The sequence below is a fragment of the Hemitrygon akajei genome, chromosome 19, assembly GCF_048418815.1.
Source record: "Hemitrygon akajei chromosome 19, sHemAka1.3, whole genome shotgun sequence".
NCBI classification, from domain to species: Eukaryota; Metazoa; Chordata; class Chondrichthyes; order Myliobatiformes; family Dasyatidae; genus Hemitrygon; species Hemitrygon akajei.
Window position 1 is genome coordinate 63,550,456 of NC_133142.1, and position 15,902 is coordinate 63,566,357.

Genomic DNA, 15,902 nt, shown 5'->3' on the forward strand with positions numbered 1-15,902 from the left:
GCGGAGCCCAGCACCAAGTCACTACAATGTGGTGCAGTTGTCAGAAGTGACTGATAAGGAATGTTTACCTCACTGAAAAAAAGAAGAGCCAAGCAAAGCAATGTAGCAACAACTGAGTAATGGTTTTGTGAAAACAAGACTATTAAATCTCAGAAGTAATTTCAGGGACTACAGTATGTCCAAAAGTTGAACTTTCTTCCTTAATGCAATTATGAAAAAAGCCCACCAGCAGCTATATTTGAGCTATATTTGGTTGGGAGTTTGAGGAAATTTGGTATCTCACCTTGAATGTGCTATGGAGAGCATTCTAACTGGTTGCAACACCATCTGGTATGGAGGTGCCAATGCACAGAATTGAAAAAAGCTGCAGGCTGTAGAATCAGCTAGCTCTACCATGGGCTCTCCACTATTGAGGACACCTTCAAAACATGATGCCTCAAGAAGGTGGCATCTATAACCTAGGACCCTCACCATCCAGGACATGCCCTCTTCTCATTACTAGCTGCTTACCTTCCACCAAGTGATTTATGAAGGGTCCATGAAAACACCTCATTATTCTGTTCTCCTTCAACATTCCCCTAATTTCTTTTTACAGCTGCGTAGACTAATCATTGCTCTGAGCAGGAAATTCTACGTGGCCTGAAAAATGGGTGGCACTTTAAATGTTTTTTGTAATATCCGCATCAAACAAACACAAACCACGACCTACAACACAAGTAAACACTGATGAGCAGTCAAAACAACTGACAGACACAATGGCAAAATAAAATGTTTTGACAAGATGGCATCACTGTTTAATGGGCTGGAGGTTTATTAATAATGAGCTTCCATTCTGTGTTTATTGTTACAATTTGTAACCGTGGTGTAACTTGGAACACTGAACACTGACAATGTAGATATATTGAAGCTCTAAAATGTTTCAAAGTATTGGCTGTGGTATATTTATTATTTAGAAAATGTATTGAGTATATTCATTAACAATTAATTACAGGGCATTTCATAATTATATCACCAGGTGTAGATTTCAAAATTATACTAACATTATATAAAAGAAAATTTCCAGCCGTGTGGTAATGAAGGCTATGCACACAGGAGCATTTCAGTTATTGCACAAGTGCAATAAAGTGAATGCAAAAGTGATCAACAAAGATGACTAGTTGATTTGTATTGAAGAACACGAGGAAAATACCACCAGTTATATTTTGTATGTGATATTAGGGGGTACTCCCAAAACTCAGGACCCACACCACCAAGTTCAGGAAGAGTTAGGACCCCTCAACCATTAGGTCCCTGAACTGGCGTGGATAACTTCACTCCCACAACATATGAACGCATGTTCAAGGACTCTTCATCTTGAGTTCTTGATATTTATTGCTTATTTACTTATTAATATGATTATTTTCTCTTTGTATTTGCACAGTTTGTTGTCTTCTGCACATTTTTTGTCCATCCTGTTGGGTGTGGTTTTACATTGTGTCCATTGCGTATCTTGCATTTACTGTGAATGCCCGCAAGAAAATGAATTTCAGGGATGAATATGTGTACTTTGATAACTACCTTCTGGCAAGAAGGAGCAAAATTCGAAGCAAGAAGGCTGCGAATGAATGGCTGATTTCGGAAGCGAAGGCAGTTTTTACTACTCGGGATAAGAGAGAGGCAAGACTGCGCAGGCGCGAAAGGTTTAGAAAGAATACCGCCATATACAGCGGGCAGTGGAGTGAGAGGGAGGCAGAGTGATAGGGCTTAGGCGGTAATGGGACGAGGCAGATAGGTATACCTGTGTTATTTGCGGAAAGGAGGAAGTACGTGTGTGAGGCCAGTTTTCTGTGCTCGGTGTCAGATGTGGGAAGTCCTGGAGTCTCCCAGCTTCCTGAACGGCAATACCTGCACCCAGTGTGTCGAGCTGCAGCTCCTAAGGGACCGAGTTAGGGAACTGGAGTTGTAGCCTGTTGACCTTCGCCTGGTCAGGGAGAGTGAGAAGGTGATAGAGAGGACTTACAGGCAGGTGGTCACACCGGGGCCACGGGAGACAGACAAGTGGGTCACAGTCAGGAGGGGGAAGGGGAAGAGTCAGGTACTAGAGAGTACCCCTGTGGCTGTACCCCTTGACAATAAGTACTCCTGTTTGAGTACTGTTGGGGGGGACAGCCTACCTGGGGGATGCAACAGTGGCCGTGCCTCTGGCACAGAGTCTGGGCCTGTGGCTCAGAAGGGTAGGGAAAGGAAGAGGAAGGCAGTAGTGATAGGGGACTCTATAGTTAGGGGGTTAGACAGGCGATTCTGTGGACACAGGAAAGAAACTCAGATGGTAGTTTGCCTCCCAGGTGCCAGGGCCCAGGATATTTCAGATCGTGTCCAAGATATTCTGCGGTGGGAGGGAGAACAGCCAGAGGTCATGGTACATATTGGTACCAATGAAATAGGTAGGAAAAGGGAGGAGGTCCTGAAAAAAGACTACAGGGAGTTAGGAAGGAAGCTGAGAAGCAGGACCTCAAAGGTAGTAATCTCGGGATTACTGCCCGTGCCACGCGACAGTGAGGATAGGAATAGGATGAGGTGGAGGATAAATGTGTGACTGAGAGATTGGAGCAGGGGACAGGGATTCAGGTTTCAGGATCATTGGGACCTCTTTTGGAGCAGGTGTGACCTGTACAAAAAGGACAGGTTGCACTTGAATCCCAGGGGGACCAATATCCTGGAGGGGAGGTTTGATAAGGCTACTGGGGAGTGTTTAAACTAGAATTGTTGGGGGGGTGGGAACTAAACTGAAGAGACTGGGGAAGAGGCGGCTGGCTCACAAATAGAGAAAGCTAGGAGACAGTGTGTGAGGGAGGATAGGCAGGTGATGGAGAAGGGACGTGGTCAGACCAACGGTTTAACACAAGGAGTGTTGTGAGCAAAGCTGATGAGCTTAGAGTGTGGATCAGTACTTGGAGATATGATGTGGTTGCAATTACAGAGACTTGGATGGCTCAGGAACAGGAATGGTTACATTAAGTGCCAGGTTTTAGATGTTTCAGAAAGGACAGGGAGGGAGGCAAAAGAGGTGGGGGTGTGGCACTATTGATCAGAGATAATGTCACGGCTGCAGAGAAGGTGGATGTCATGGAGGGATTGTCTACGGAGTCTCTGTGGGTGGAGATTAGGAACAGGAAGGGGTCAATAACATTACTGGGTGTTTTTTATAGGCCGCTCAATAGTAACAGGGATATCGAGGAGCAGATAGGGAAACACATCCTGGAAAGGTGTAATAATAACAGAGCTGTCGTGATGGGAGATTTTAATTTCCCAAATATCGATTGGCATCTCCCTAGAGTAGTGGTCACCAATCTTTTGAAGCCCAAGATCCCTTACCTCGGCCTTAGTGAAAGGCAAGATCGACTCCAAATCAATTAGTTACACACATGCACACCAGGGCAGAAAAGACCGGAAGTAAAACCCCGCAACAAGGAAGTAGAAATAATGTATGAACAGCAGGAGTCACCACCCTTTTTTGTACCGCGGACCCGTTTAATATTGACAATATTCTTGTGGACCGGCCGATGGAGTGGGGGTGGGGGGTGTTAAACACGACCGGAATACAGCAATACTCAAAGCAGGTTCCTTATGTCCAGTCTATTCCGCAATTTAGTTCTTGTGGCTCTCAGCGCTTAGCTGCTGTCCCACTTGTTCACATTCTTTCTGCTCAAAAAACTCAGTGGGTTTGTCTTTAAGTGCAGGGTTCTTGGACTCAAGGTACAGAAGCAGTTTTCAGTGCTTCATTGCCTCATTAGACAGCCTCCCGCCCGCCCTCCGCCAGACGCCCTGGCCAGGTGCGGCTGTTCCCGTACTGGGACCATGGTGATCACTGTTCGAAGAGAGCGACCGACCGACCGAGCAAGGAGTGCGACAGAGTGCCCGCCCGTCCCCCTTGTAGGATCTATTGGCCGACAGAAGTTTGGCTCGAGGGATGTCTTTCTGTAGATCGCAGCGAGGTAGCTGCTCTCATACTTAGAAACCCTGAGCCCGAATTAGGTCGTCTGCAAATATTTTAACACTGGGTTCCCCACGAACATTTGGAGTGCTAAACAAGTTCAGAGACAGCGCCCATCTGTTCGCGCTCCAAGCCAGTAGCAACGGCACTTCTCGCTAGCCATCCAAGGCCGCCAGTTACCCAAGGCCAACCAGTGATTGCTGACACGCTTGGGTAATGACCTCGTGTGTATTCAAGATCAACAGTGGGCGTGATAGGGAATGAGGAAAGGTGCAGCTGACTCGTATCGTTTCCTTGCGGCTCAGTGGTTGGGGACCACTGAAGTACACTGTAGTGCGTGGCAGGGGAGCTACATGCATGCACACTGGGCAGAAAGAATGGAACTAAAACCCTGCAACCCAGAAACAATCTCTCAACAGTATTTGTGTATTTATTTTTCATTTTTTTTCGGGATCTACTGGGAAAGTCTCAAAGATCAACCAGTCGATCGCGATCGACGGGTTGGCGACCACTACCCTAGAGCAAGGGGTTTAGATGGGGTGTGTTCAGGAAGGTTTCTTGACACAATATGTAGATAAGCCTACAAGAGGAAAGGCTGTACTTGATCTGGTATTGGGAAATGAACCTGGTCAGGTGTCAGATCTCTCAGTGGGAGAGCATTTTGGAGATAGTGATCATAATTCTATCTCCTTTACAATAGCATTGGAGAGAGAGAGGAACAGACAAGTCAGAAAAGCGTTTGATTGGAGTAAGGGGAATTATGAGGGTATCAGGAAGCTTTATTTGGAAACAGATGTTCTCAGGGAAAAGTACGGAAGAAATGTGGCAAATGTTCAGGGGATATCTGTGTGGAGTTCTGCATTGGTACGTTCCAATGAGAGAGGGAAGTTATGGTAGGGTACAGGAACAGTGGTGTACAAAGGCTGTAATAAATCTAGTCAAGGAGAAAAGAAAAGCTTACAAAAGGTTCAGAGAGCTAGGTATTGTTAGAGATCTAGAAGATTAGAAGGCTAATAGGAAGAAGCTTAAGCAGGAAATTAGGAGGGCTTGGCAGGCAAGATTAAGGAAAACTCATTTCTGGTTGCCTCACTACAGGAAGGATGTGAAGGCCATAGAAAGGGTGCAGAGGAGATTTACAAGGATGTTGCCTGGATTGTGGAACATATCTTATGAGAATAGGTTGAGTAAACTTGGCCTTTTCTCCTTGGAGTGATGGAGGATGAGAGGTGACCTGATAGAAGTGTATAAGATGATGAGAGGCATTGATCATGTGGATAATCAGAGGCTTTTTCCCAGGGCTGAAATGGTTGCCACAAGGGGACACAGGTTTAAGGTACTGGGGAGTAGGTACGGGGGAGATGTCAGGGGTAAGTTTTTTATTCAGAGAGTGGTGAGTACTTGGAATGGGCTGCTGGCAACGATGGTGGAGGTGGATACGATAGAGTCTTTTAAGAGACTTTTGGATAGGTACATGGAGCTTAGAGAAATAGAGGGCCATGGGTAAGCCTAGTAATTTATAAGGTAGGGACATGTTCGGCACAACTTTGTGGGCCAAAGGGCCTGTATTGTGCCATAGATTTTCTCTGTTTCTACGTAAGATAGCACCAATGACCATTGGTGACATCTTGTAGACTGCTTACCAAACTACTGGATACTCTTCTTTTAAATATACTTCTTCTGAAATGGGATCAATTAAAGATTAAAATTAATGAGGCTGAGAGCAGAAAATGAATGTGTGTTCAGTGCCATCTTCCTGTGTTTGACCTTTCGCTGGTGCCAGTGGAAAGTGCAGGAAACTTGTATCCACAGACTGCAATGTGGCTCACGGCTGTGGATTCACTTTTGGAGACTATACAGCTTGATGTTAGATTTTTAATGCTTTATGTGTTATTAGTTCGCTTCTTGCTCTTTGTGCAATTTGTGCTTTTTTCGCACATCTGATGTCTTCTTGTATGAGGGGTTTCTTTAAAAGGGTTCTATAGTGTTTCTTTGTTTTGTGGCTGTCTGAAAAAAGACAAATCTCAAGATTGTACACTGCATACTTACTTTGATAATGTACCTTGAACTTTGAAATCTACTTTCAACTTTTAACTTCTGAATGCTCAAAATGGGAAACTTACCAACTACAGCCTCATCTGCTGCCATTTCTTTGTCACTGGTATGGATTTTCATTCCTGATTTTGGGGTGAAGGGAGGAATGTTGATATACAGAAGGATCTGTTGGATTGCAGCTCTGTCTTTGGACCCTTCTATGGAATAGTTTTTGGCAAACAGGTTAGCAGCTGCCACAATGTAGTCCATGTGAAGGGGCTATTTTAAAAAAATGTAAAGAACATCAGTTAACATAACATTAAAACAGTCCAAAAATTTTTAATTTTTATTTAGAGATACAGCACTCTAATAGGCCCTTCCGGCCCAATGAGTCAGCACTGCCCTATTACACCTGTGACCAATTAACCTACTGTATGTCTTCGAAATGTGGGAAGAAACCAGAGCACATGGAGGAAAGCCACACTGTCACAGGGAGAACATACAAACTCCTTACAGACAGTGGTGGGAATTAAACCCAGGTCGCTGGCACTGTTAGAGCGTTATGCTAACCACCAAAAGGTATTTTATATATAATAAACAAAGACTAATTAACAAAGACTCATCTTTCCAGGTGTTGTTTATGGAAGAAAATCTACATCATCCTTTGCATGAAGAAGTGTGCTTTAACTTCATGTGAAGTACCTTGGAGTATTTTAGATTCCTCTCCATGTCCACTCTATCTAGGCCTTTCAATATTCGATAGGTTTCAATGAGATCCCCCTCTCATTCTTCTAAACTCCACCGAGTAAAGACCCAGGGCCATCAAACAATCAAAGACCATGGTTCTTGATTTTGTTGGCTGCTTTCCCAAGCCTTGCAACGTAAGCTGAACACACAAATTCAACAATAGCTTCAAGTAGCAACCCTGCTCTCACCCTATCAGACCCTTGTCCTATGCAGCTTTTCCCTCCCTTTCTCCCTCCTTGCAACTTAATACTTTCCTCATCTCCCCAGTTCTAATGTAGGGTTTTCAACTTGAAACATTAACTGTTTCTTATTCCACAGTTTCTGTATGACCTGCTAAATTCTTCTAGCAGGTTTCATTTTTATTTCAAGTTCATTGTTTTCTTACTCAGAGGCAACATGATCACAAGCCATGAATGACATTATTTTCAGGAAGTTCATGCTAAACACAGAAAATAAAGTGGAACAATTGAGAGTAGCACCGACTTTAGGATAAAGATTTATTTATCACATTTACATTGGAACATTGAAGTGCGTCGATTTGCATCAATGACCAATACAGTCTGAGGATTGTGCTGGGGTCAGCCCTCAAGTGTTGCCAAGCTTTCAGCACCAACAGAGCATGCCCACAACTCACTATCCCTAACACGAAACTTTCCATCGTTGGAATGTGGAAGGATTCCACCTCAACACTGAACTAATCACTTAACACAGCAAGACTTTCAAGGACTCTACAACTCATGTTCTCAGTATTTATTTATCATTTTTCACTTTAGAGATACAGCACTCTAATAGGCCCTTCCGGCCCAACAAGTTTGTTGACTTTTGCATATTGCTTGCTTGTCAGGCTTTGTGTGTAGTTTTTCATTGATTCTATTTTATTTCTTTGTTCTATTTTGAATGTCTATGAGGAAATGAATATGGTGACACATATATACTTTGATGGTAAATTTACAGTACTTTGAACTTTGAATTTGAAACTGGAGCACCTAGAGGAAGCCACACGGTTACAGGGAGAACGTACAAATTCCTTATTGACAGCGGTTGATATTGAACCTCTATTAGTGATCGCTGCTGCTGAATTGCGATTGCGCTAACTGCTACACTACCATGTAATACCCAAAGTGTATTGTTAAATCTCTGTAAAAGGAAATGTGATTTCACTCAAAGTGTGGCATAGGTGGAAATACACTTCAGAATTGACTGAATTGAGCCACAGTGAGCAAAGGGGAAGTGGAGTGCTGCCCTGCCCTTTTCCTCAAATTGAACAGAGCTGCAGAAAAAGAAAGTGGAACTGTCTGAGGCTTCTCCACGTTGAGGTGTGACCTAGTTTCTGAGACATGAGTAGGGTGGGCCATTTATTCTGTCAACTCAATCATGGCTGTTTAAAGATTTTTCTCAGCAGGAGATATGGGATACCACACAAGATCTGTACTTTGCAGGAATGGAGAGCATTCAATGGAGACGGTCATTAAACAATGCTACAGAGATTGAACACCATACCATCAAGATTTAATTCTCCTGGAATGTTACACAACAGTAAAATTCTTCACCAACCAGTGTGTGGCAAAAAATGCAAAAGCCCATTACCATAGTTTGAAGGTTGGGATGTTTCCAAGTGAAAAGGATCCAACTACAAAGGAATTTTCTATAGTTGCACACACAAAATTCTGGAGGAACTCAGCAGGTCAGGCAGCATCTGTGGACCACATCCTCCCCCACCCAACTACCTTCCCCCTGATGGCTTAACCTATCACTTTCCAGTTTGTGCTCCTTCCCTCGCATAACCTTCTTATTCTGACTTCTTCTTCCTTCTTTTCCAGTCTTGATGAAGAGTCTCAGCCCAAAACATCGACTGCTTATGCCTGTCCATAGATGCTGCCTGACCTGCTGAGTTCATCCAGTGTTTTATGTGTAGTACTTAGGCTTTCCAGCATCTGCAGAATTTTTTGTGTTTAGGAATTTTCCAGCATAGATTTCTTTCCCTTATTGCCTGGAATTAGGTGTGCAAGAATATGGTGGGGAGAGGAGATGAAGCCAAGTGGCCACTGAGTGTATTTTTGTGGTTTTCTGCTGCTGTAGTCCATCCACTTCAAGGTTCAATGTGTTTCGCATTTAGAGATGCTCTTCTGCATACTACTGTTGTGACGTTGGGTTTACTGGGATCTGGAATTAGCCATGATGGAATGGCAGAGCAAACTGGATGGGTTGAATAGCCTAATGCTGTTCCTATGTCTTACAGATGTGTGGTTATTTGAGTTACTGTCACCTTCATGTCAGCTTGAACCAGTCTGGCCATTCTCCCGGGCCTCTTTCATTAACAAGGCATTTTTGCCCACAGAACTGCCACTCACTGGGTATTTTTTTGTTTTCTGCACCAATCTCTGTAAACTCGAGAGACTGTTCACGGAAATCACAGATCAGTAGTTTTTGAAATACTCAAACCACCCTGTCAAGAACTTGTCACTGTCCGCTTTCATGAGAATGATTCCAGGAATGAAAGAGTTAACCTATGAGGAGTGTTTGATAGCTCTGGGCCTAGACTTGCTGGAGTTTAGAAGAATGAAACCTATTGCATATTGAAAGGTCTAGATCAGTGTTTCCCAACGTGGGGCGTATGCCCCACAGGGGGGTAATTTGATTTTTAAGGGGGGCAATTCGAGAATGAGTTATTAACAGTGAATTTTTTCTAGTAAGTCTGTGTGAGTATGAGTGTGTGTGCGAGTTAATACATATGTGTATATACAGTGTGCATACATAAAAATACTTGTGTGTATGTACATGTGTAATTGCATATGTACTGTGTATATATAGTGTATCACCATCATTACAACCATCAAATGGCTTTCATAATTAAATTAATGAATTGACTGATGTAGGAAGGAACGAATGAACAAGTCCAAACGCATAAGAAACTCATACGAGGTCGCGCCAATGCTGCTTTTTGCAGTAGCTTTCGGTTCTTGGTGGTGTGAAGGTGTGTACATTGCGTCATCTCTTTTAAACGGTGTATCTGTCTTTGTATGCTGTAGAAACGAATCAGCATTGTTTTATTTATTTATTATTATTATTATTTTAATATCACTTAATGTTCTTTTTTTACAATTTCTTAGTAATTTCTTCCTCAGAACTTTAACAGTCCTTTGGTTCTTTTATTTTTCTCTTTCATGAATGCCATGTTCTTTGGAAGCTTGATTAAACCAAGTTAATGGTCTTTTAGGCTTCCTCCAGGTGAATCGGAGTTCACTCTTTGAATAATAAGAATTATATATCACCACAGGGGGCATCAGGATTTTAGAGGTGATTAGGTGGGGCATGGCCAAAAAAAGGTTGGGAACCACTGGTCTAGATAAGAGTATATGTGGAGAGGATGTTTCCTTTTGTGAATGAGTCCAGGACCAGAGAGCACAGTTTTAAAATAGAGAGTCATCCATTTGATTTAGAACAGAGATGAGGAGGAATTCATTTAGCCAGAGGGTGGTGAATCTTTGGAACTCATTGACATGGATGGCTGTGGAGGCCAAGTCATTGAGTGTATTAAAACAGAGGTGGATAGGTCCTTGATTACTCAGGGCATCAAAGGTTACAGAGACAAGGCAGGAGAACGTTGTTGAGAGGGATAATAAATCAACCATGATGGAATAGCAGAGCAGACTTTATAGGTAAATGGCCTAATCCTGATCTTGTGTCTTATGGTCTAAATGCTCCTGGTTCAGGAATAGTTGTTACTCTTTAACCATCAGTCTCCTGAACTCACTCACTGAACACAACTTATTCACTTTGAAGGAGCCTACAACTCGTGTTCTATCTATTTTTTTTGTGTTTGCACAACTTGTCAGTCTTTGTATGTAGTTTTTCACTGATTCTATTGTACTTATTGTTCCATTGTGAATACCTGCAAGAAAATGAATCTCAGGCTAGCATTTGGTAACATATAGGTATTTTGATAATAAATTTACTTTGAGCTTTTGAACTTGGAAATATGCCCAATGATTTGGCCTCCACAGCCGTCTGTGTCAATGAATTTCACAGATTCACCACTCTCTGGCTAAAGAAATTCCTCCTCATTGCCATTCTAAAGGGATGTCCTTGTATTCTGAGGCTGATTGTGTTACCTAACTCCCTTGCAATGTATCATTAGTTTGTTTTATATGTTTTATAAAGGATTTTATATGTTTTATATAGGATTTACAAGTATCCTGTGCCCAATCCAAGACAATTTGCACAGGATCCTAACAAATGGAGGAAGAAGTTACAACTGTATGAGATATTCAAGAAGTTCAGCATTATTCACGGCCTTAATGTAATATATCCTATGTCCCATCAGTACTAGTGACTACGTAACATCTCAGTGTGAAAAGTCCACACAGGTTAGAGAGGATGCAGAGCATATTTACCAGGATGCTGCCTGAACTAAAGTGTGTGTCCCATGAAGGTATGGCGAGCAAGCTAGGGCTTTTCTCTTTAGAGAGAAGGAGGATTAGATGTGACTTGATAAAGCATAGATAGATGGCATAGATAGAGCGGACAGTCAAAGATCTTTTCCCAGGGCAGAAAAGGCTACTATAAGGAGATGTAATTTTAAGGTGATTGGAGGTATGTGTCAGGGGGATGTCAGAGGCAAGTTCTTTACACAGAGAATGGTGGGTGAGTGGGATGCCCTGCCAGGGGTGTTGGTAGTGGCACATACATCAGGTGCATTTAATAATCTCTTAGCTATGCACGTGGATGATAGAAAAATGGAGGGCTATGTGGGAGGGAAAGATTAGATTATTATTGGAGTAGGTTAAAGGGTCAGCACAACATCGTGGGCTGAAGATCTTCCATGGGTTATAGTGGGATTCTGTTCCTGTGAACTGTAAATAACCCAACAGTTCACAAGTCAGAAATATGGCTGTCATCCATATTCACACATGGCAGAAGATGCCCACAGCCCTCCAAGAGCCAGCAAGTTCATCCTGCTGGTCTCCTAAATCTTGATAGTACACTCAGTGGCCACTTTATTAGGTACACCTATAATTTGCTCATTAATGCAAATATTTAATCAACAATCATATGGCAGCGATTCAATGCATACAAACATGCAGACATGGTCAGAAGGTTCAGTTGTTCAAACCAAACATCAGAATGGAGAAGGAATATGATCTAAGTGACTTACACCATGGAATGATTGTTGGTGCCAGATGGATTGGTTTGAGTATCTCAGAAACTGCTGATCTCCCAGGGTCTTCATGCACAGAGTCTTTAGAATTTACAGAGAATGGTGCAAAAAACAAAAAAATATCCAGTGAGTGGCAGCTATGTTGGTGAAAATGCCTTGTTAATGAGAAAGGTCAGAGGAGAGTGGCCAGACTGAGGCTACATCCACACTAGACTGGACAATTTTGAAAACGCCGGTTTCGCACAAAAACGATAGGCGTCCACACTAGGCATTTTTAAAAATATCTCCGTCCACATTGAAACGGAGATTTTGGCGAATCTCCTCTATTGCGCATGCGCAGGACACATCTACCAAAAACAAGCGACATGTTTGGTGTCGAATCTCGCTGTGAAAGTGCGTGTTTGTGCAGTTACAGACTAGAAAAACTTAAACAACGGGCAGCTGCTGGCTCTCGTGCAGGAGGGCTTAAAAGTGAAAAAAAAACAAATACGGGAGCGTATGGAGGCAACCGACAGGGAGTTCACGGACAGTATGAACTGGCTGACGACGAACATTGAAAAACTGACTAACTCTGTTGCATTAATAAAGCACCTTGTTAAATGTGTAAAACATGTCTGCATCAGTATTATCTTGTATTTCTATACAATGTTACATTAGGCTGTTACACATCTATTGTCAGAGAAGTACTTGCATAAATAGGTAAACCACCTTCATACGAGCAAGGACAGAAAACAGGGCAAAGTGAGTATACTTATTTATTCAGTAAGTTATGGGTCAAAGTATTTGGTGAATACATTTCTAACTCTTCTGGCTTCAGTCTCGTTGCCCTCTGTTCTGAAATTGTTAGGTTGTGTTCAGGAAAACAATGAAATGGCGCACTGCCGTCTGACAGCGTTTTCAGATTTCTCCGGTTATCCTGTCCACACTGCTCCGGCCAATCTGGCGTTTTCAAAATTACATACTTTGGAGAGCGTTTCTGAAAAGCTCCGGTTTCGGGGGACGAAAACACCATTTTAGTGTGGACGGAGGGTAAAAACGAAGAGAAAAAGCTTCGGTTACGGATTTATCTGGTGTAGTGCGGATGTAACCTGATTCAAACTGACAGGAAGGTGATGGTAACTTAAACTACTTTTACACGCATTACAACAGTGCTGTGTAGAAGAGCATCTCTGAATACACAACATGTTGAACTGAAGTGGATGGGTTAAGCAGCGGAAGACAATGAACAGGACGTACCTAATAAAGTGGCTACTAACACAATGTTTCACAATTAACGAGTTTGTTAAGCATCACTTTACTAAGTAAACAATGCATATTTAACTGGAAAGTAAAACTTTGGTGTGGTAAAGCCGATAGAACTTTAGCTATTGTGAGAATAGGGCCGAGTCTAACAAAGTTCATCTGTTTCTCTTGACACTGGGCAAGCTGCAGCAAGCATAGACGGAGGGAGGGATCACTTGAAATTTACAAGAAAACAGAACTGAAATACAAATGATAATGGGAGGTGCCATTCCAAGGAATTCCGATACCAATAAAACTACTGACTTGGCTGCTTGGATTCAGAATTGGCTTGGCTGTGGAAGGAAAAGTAGTGGTCAGTAGGATGAATTCTATGTGGAACTCTGTGACTAGTGATGTTCTGCAGGGATAGTAAAATGTATTAGTCAAGAATATTAAAATAATAACTGTCTAGCATTCTGTTGTAAGACAACACATAGCGACATCCATAACTAGTCTGCATTAATCTCTATCAATATGGGTAGCTCCACAATAGTAAATTCGGTAAGCAGCTGTACTCACACATGCTATCTCTTACACAGGACTTACATTCTCTTGACGCAATTTAGTTATGAAAGAAGTTTCTGTGATAACAGTATCTCTTGAACAACCCAGAATCCTCCATTACAGATTTAACTTCAGGACATTTACAAGGACAGGTGTGTAGGATCATTGGAGACCCAAGTCACCCAACCACAATCTATTCCGGCTGCTACCATCTGGGAAGCGGTACTGCAGCATAAAAGCCAGGACCAACAGACTCTGGGAGATCCTCTTCCATCAGGCCATCAGATTGATGAACTCATGCTGATTTGAGTGTACACTATATTACATTGACTATTTATTATAAATTATCATAAATTACTATCATTGCACATTACACATTTAGATGGAGAAGTAACGTAAAGATTTTTACTCCTCACATATATGAAGGATGTAAGAAATGAAGTCAATTCAATTCATTAACTCTACATCATGAAGGCTCACATAATCAATTACCATACATGTTTACACTGTTTGGATACACACTGGTACTGTAATTTTTTTATGTTGGTAGCTTATTACTACTACTTCCTTGGTACTTTTACCAAAGCTTCTAATATGCCACTGTCCCCAGTTCAGACTTTATTGGGAGACCACACTTAGTATGGATCGGTAATAGCAACTCCTTCTTGCTGACAATCAACAGAGGTACCCCTCAAGGATGCACGCTTAGCCCGCTGCTCTACTCTCTCTTCACTCATGACTGTGCGGTTACACACAGTTGAAATACCATCTATAAATTTTCTGATGACACCACTGTGGTTGGTAGAATCTCAGATGGTGACTTGAAGGCATGCAAGAGTGAGACAGATCAGCTGGTGAGTGGTATCATAATAACAACCTCACACTTGATCTCAGCAAGATGCCAAAATTGATTGTGGGCTTTAAGAAGGGGAAGTTGGGAAAACACACACTAATTCTCATTGTAGTGCAAAGGGTTCGACCCTTCAAGTTCCTGGCTGGCAACATATTGTAGGATCTGATCTGGGTCCAACACATTCAAAACGGCAATTACTCAACTTCATTAGGGGTTTGAGGAGATTTGGTTATGTCACCACAGACACTTACAAAGTTTTATAAATGCACGGTGGAGAGCACTCAAGTATTGATCCAATTCCCTTTTGGAAGTTATATATTTTAGGTTCCTAGAAGTTAAATTCTACATCCCAACATGATGGGTAAAACAAAATTTTCTTGCTGACCTGCTGCCTCATTTTCTATTTACTAGCATTCTTCAGATTTGTAGTGTCACATCATTTTGTTCCATTTCAGCTGCAAATTGTACACGAGGCCAGTATCCATCCTGTTAAAACTGGCACTGCGTTATATTCTTTGTACATTTCCGATCCTATTGTTGTGCACACTGAATAGGGGCATTTCCACAAGATTAAAACTCTGTGAAACATCACAATGGCACTGAATAAGAGTGCCCTTTATTTCATCATCCCCTTTTCACTGTAATCATCCTCGTTGTTCATACAGTTTCCAAAACAGTTCCAGTTAATTAAACTTGAAAACTGTTTTAGTGGTCACAGATTTCTAACTTGGAAATCTGATACTGAAAGCCTGGATTATTTGAATAAAATCACTCCACATCACTTTTGAAGTCCAATATATTTTAATTCAAAGTCATGCCTATAAAAACCATTTTGATTATGCAATTGAATAGTTTTCAACTCAAGCCACAATCCCTGTCCTCTGGCCTGTCTCTATGCTATCACCTGCTTTTACATCAACATCTGTTTGGCCCAGCTTTGTGAAAGGCCCGTATTATTTTTCAGAATGAGCAGGCTTGTGGTTTATCACCTCAGCACATTTCATTAAGCAGGTGTCTGAAGAGAGTGCTGAGATTAATCAGAAATTGAAAAGGCTCCTTCACTCCTTGTGAAGAGTGGATTTAATTGGCCGAGGTACCACTTTCCAAAATCCTGATCGCCAACTCTGGTGCAGGAATAGGTGCTTCATAGCAGCCAACTAATCAACCAAACAGTGGTTAGTAAAAGAACGCCATTTAAATTTTAACTATGTCATGATAATGCAGTGAATTTAACAGTGTTGGAAACAAAGAAATGGAGAGGGTGTGTGAGAGAGAGAGAGAGCAAGAGGGAGAAAAGAGGGGGTGAGAGAGAGGGAGGGGAGAGAGGGGGAAAGAGAGGGGGGAGAAGTGGGGGA

At 42.1% G+C, this 15,902-nt stretch overlaps 1 protein-coding gene across 1 annotated transcript in view; it reads right to left on the reverse strand.

Annotated features, from left to right (window-relative positions):
* Positions 1-15,902, reverse strand: part of LOC140741996 (ubiquitin-like modifier-activating enzyme 1) — a 430,112-nt gene that overhangs the window by 220,824 nt on the left and 193,386 nt on the right. Inside the window, exon 19 of the mRNA XM_073072650.1 lies at positions 6,094-6,283. Within this exon, the coding sequence (XP_072928751.1) occupies positions 6,094-6,283 (190 nt within the window). The remainder of the gene's footprint in view (positions 1-6,093; positions 6,284-15,902) is intronic.